Below are 4,321 nucleotides of genomic sequence, written 5' to 3'. Positions count from 1 at the left end.
GTGACAGCCCCCCTCCCTCCGCTCCTAGCAAGTGCTCAGCATTAGGACAAAAAGCACGGGGCCACCACAGCCATGCGACATACGCCTTCGATGACCATGTACTGAGTCACGTGAGGTTGGGGGGGTGGGTGCAGCGTCCTCTTGCACATGAGCAGTGATGTGCTCGCAGCGGAATGTTAGGTTGTCGGCTTGGAAACCCCTCACGGAACGCTGAGGCAGGGGCGTTCAGGACTGGGAGTGCTGTGTGTTTAGAGAGGGAGCGGAGACCCAGCTGGTGCCGTGGGGATCTCTTCCCATTTTCCACCCACCCGCTTGGGCAGGGAGGGGCCGGGCCCTAACCTGGCTCAGAGGCTGTGAGTTTATCTACCGTGGTAGACGCCGTCATGGAACAGGCACTGCCTGGCCCCAACCATGTCATGCATCCACTACAAATTTGCTTCCAAGCTCAGCTATGACACTGTCACCTTCAACGGCCTCCACATCTCCCTCTGCGACCTCAAGCACCAGATCATGGCCCGTGAGAAGCTGAAGGCGTCCAACTGCGACCTGCTGGTGACCAATGCCCAGACCAAGGAAGGTGGGTGGTGGCAGCACGTGCAGGGTGGGAAGCAAGAGTGTGAGTGTGATTCAGCCACCATCGGTAGCTGTGACTGGGGTTGGGGGGCTGGCAGAGCGGTGCTTTGTCGTCACTGTTCTGACAACGGCCTTCAGATCTGTGTTCTAGACACAGCGCTGGGTGGCGAAGAATACAGGGTTGATGTCCCACGTAGAGGGCTTACGAAAGTTTGGGTTTCCTGGAATTCTTCTAGGTCAAATGATAAGGAAATGTGGGGGGATTTCTTATAATAACTAACTCGCCAGTTTTCTCTGAGATCTGGTGGAGAAAGCTGACAGTGCTAGAAAGAGAAGAGATGGCTAATTTGAAGGAAGAAAAGTGGCTTTGGTGACATCGTTTTGTCTTCCGCTTGTTTTACTCCACTGCATGGGCAAACTGGTTTTGTGGCTGCTGCCTTCAAAGCCATCTTGCACAGGAGCACTCTGTATCTCACTTACCCTTGGGCAGTTCTTGTTAATATCTCTGCTTTTCTACACCAAAGGCGTTGCCCCTCAGATGCTGTTGAGCATCGTTTCATCCTTCGTTTCTAACCATGTATTTTATCGCGGTGCTACATGTTGGCCATATCAGGGCAGTCCTGAAGTTTTATGGCAGAGCATTTATGGTGAATATATTCTACTTTAAGAAAATGAAAAAGATTTTGCTGCTTGTGTTTGGTTCTCGAAACCAAAGATCTCTTGAAATGTCTGTTAGTGCGTCGGGATGATACAAGTGCAATGTTCCATAAAAAGTTTTGCTTTTCTATCTGTAAAGGGGTTCTCCTAGGTGCCATCTAATTACATATTCATATACATTCTGAAAAATTGACTGTTTTTTCTGTATTGATGCTGTTTTCAGAATACACAGATGATGATGCCCTGATTGCTAAAAACTCCTCAGTAATCGTTAGAAGGATCCCAGTTCTGTAAGTATCCCTCAAGAGTTGTGTTCTCTGCTAGGGGTTTCCGGGTGTTAACTTTTTGTACGGCTGTTGGTTTGCAGAGGCACTCAGGTTGTATCTTCCTTGCTCAAGCTGCCGTTAATGTTTGTTGTCATGGGCTTGATTTTAATGTATCTGTCCCAAAGCAGCCTTACATTTTTTGGCCTGCCGGGACATGGGGAACAGTCAATCCTTTGACAACTTTAGGCTCAGTAAGCAGTTCAGCACCTTACCAAATGTTGCCAGTTACCTTTCTATGCCTGTTTTTACCCTAAGCTGGTATCTCTGTATTCCTATGATTTACGGAGGACAGAGAATCAGGCGCATTGATTAAAATTACAGCTATTCAAATGCAATGCTGACCACAGGATGATTGCTGTCATTGATGCATTCACACAGTCCAGTTCTCTGTCAGCTACCTTAGCACTGTGTGAATGGCCATGTTTTCCAGCCGCCTTAAAGATACGCCTCTCCACCACAGGAAGTGGGTATTACTGGCTTGTGGCTTTGCCATCTCTTTCTGGCGTTGGTTCTCACTAAATAGAGGAGACTGATGAGTTACAGCATGTCTCGAACAAACAGTACAGCAGCACCCAGGTACCTAGAATGCATTTGCAGCCAAAACCCCTGAATTTATGTGGCTCCGCATGTAAACTTTGGGACTATTACTGCAGGAGCTGCTGCGGTGCTTTCAGGCACTCACGAGTAACTCTGGACGCACAGTGCTGTGCTTATTAACATGGCCTTGTTTGGGGGTTAATTTAAATCTGTATGCTCAGTGCTGTCTTGTCAGTGCACCCTCCGTTTCTGGTTGGATGCCCCCTCTCCTGGTATTGTAATGCCTCCCTAAAATGAGAGGGTAGATGCTGCTCGCATCAAAGGTCAAATCAATACCGGTGTGTGGGGCTAAGGGAAGGATGGCGCCTGCTCTGACATTGAAAATTACCCAGGCAGACCAGCTTAGAGTGGTTCCTGTTTGGGGAGGATGAATGTGTGCTGTAATGGTGGAGGGGCCTTTGAAATTGCAGCACTCGCCGTGTAGTCTGTTGTTCAAGGTAGAAAGCCCTGTGTGGTAACCTGCAGTCTTTCCTTGGCCCTCCTCATCGTCAGGAGGTCGGGGGCTGTCATTGCCAGCCTGGTGGTGTTGTAGCAGTGTGGGAAGCACAAGCCTGGCTGTTTGGGCATGAATTCCACAGCAGCCTTTTAATTGCCTCTGCCCATGGGACGCTTGGGATGAGGTGTGACTTGTTTGTTAACGCTATCGATGGTTGCATGTCTGAGTCATGATGAGTAGCATGCAGAATCAGATCAGTGAGCATGTGGATTCTCAGCAAGTTTTAAGGTGTAATAAGTATGTCCTAAAATATTGTAGCATTTTTGAGATTACCTTAAAGCAAATTCTGGCAATTAAGACTTTTGTGTGTGTGTGTGTGTGTGTGTATCACAGGGCTCCTAAATCGCACAAGATCCAGGGAGCTGCTTCCAGGTGACACCTCCACTGCTACCTTTAGCCAGTATGGCATATGGAACACACATGGTGTGCTGGACCTTCCGTGGCTAAGGATGGCAGAGAGCTGAGCACAGTGCTGGGGCTTCCTCAAAGAAACACTGTTCTGAAGCCGATGCTGCTGGCATTTGTGGTATTTCTTGGTCAGACGACTGATTTTATTCACTTCAGCAAGCCTGCACTGTGAAGTGCCCAGGCTATCACTGCTCTCCCTTAGAAACAAACGTCCTCTGCCTGGTACCTTGCTGTGACGCCAGGGATGCACAGCCTGGCCAAAGTCACCTTTGTATTTCCATGGCTGATTCTTTCAGGACACAAAGCTGCAGTACAGGCTTCCTATTAGGGATACTTAGGTAGCGGAGGCAAAATACCTGAGGACTCCCTCTCGCCTTGCTGTGTTTGGTATCTGTGGGCCTGAGAGTGACTTGTGACAAAGTAGAACTGTGATTTGGGGGTTTTATTTACTTGCACTGAATGTACCAGGAAAGAACAGTTTCTGCACACAAATAAATTTCAGCCTTCACTAGACTCTCAGAACACAGTGTTTTGATGTTTTATAATCTGTTTTGAGGTTTTACAATCTGTGTTCACTGCTTGATGTTGGGTACAAGTGCTCTATTTTAAGCCCTGATCACCTTTATTTCTTCTTCCAGAGGTCAAACGGAGCCAGCGTGTGGAACATCAACAGCAGTATGTAACAACACCATCTCAGACTATTTTCTGTGCGCTGCACTTGGTTCTGAACAATGCAGCCTTGTGTTAATTTTCCACATATTAAGCGGTGTGTTACTTTTATGGCTGATGTTTTGGATGGGTGTTTTTAGTTGGGTTTTGTGGGGTATGGTGAGTTTGGCATTTTCAAACTTACTGACAGGAGGGGCAGCGTCCACGTGCCAGGGCTGATACCCCAGTGCTTTGCTTTGGCAGGCAATTGTACTGTGTTCATAAAAGCATAGCCACATGCATTTATAAATGATGAGACATTAACTGATTAATTTAAAAATGACACTGAAAATCAGTTTCCTGTGCTGATGCTTCCTTCTCAAATATATATATTTTTTTAAATCTTTTTTGGCTGAAATTAACAGCTTCCTTCCCCCTTGGACTTCTAAGCAGTTGTGAGCATTTGTCAAGGCTCCCTCCCTGAGATATCCTGGAGCAATGAGTTGCTCTCAAGCGGGTTTGGATATTTGAGTTTCCTCTCATGAACTACACAGGCGCTCTTAAGCTATTACAGGTTTGGACACTGTTTTGAACAAATACAAATGGCCCTGGGTTG

The 4,321-nt window shown here is 47.3% G+C and overlaps 1 protein-coding gene across 1 annotated transcript; it reads left to right on the top strand.

Moving 5' to 3' along the window:
• Nucleotides 1-391: 391 nt before the first annotated feature.
• LOC104133520 (E3 ubiquitin-protein ligase RBBP6-like) lies at nucleotides 392-3,764 on the top strand (the record flags this gene model as incomplete). Its single annotated transcript, XM_009646930.2, is given in 3 exon segments — nucleotides 392-577; nucleotides 1,454-1,540; nucleotides 3,668-3,764. Coding segments are annotated over 3 exon segments (350 nt in total), but the record flags the coding sequence as incomplete, so codon positions are not given.
• Between the last annotated feature and the right edge of the window lie 557 nt (nucleotides 3,765-4,321).

This window comes from Egretta garzetta, unplaced genomic scaffold (genome assembly GCF_000687185.1).
Source record: "Egretta garzetta isolate BGI_Z169 unplaced genomic scaffold, ASM68718v1 scaffold929, whole genome shotgun sequence".
Lineage (NCBI taxonomy): Eukaryota > Metazoa > Chordata > Aves > Pelecaniformes > Ardeidae > Egretta > Egretta garzetta.
The sequence above is the reverse complement of the archived record's forward strand: the minus strand, read 5'-3'. Positions and strand labels throughout refer to the sequence as shown.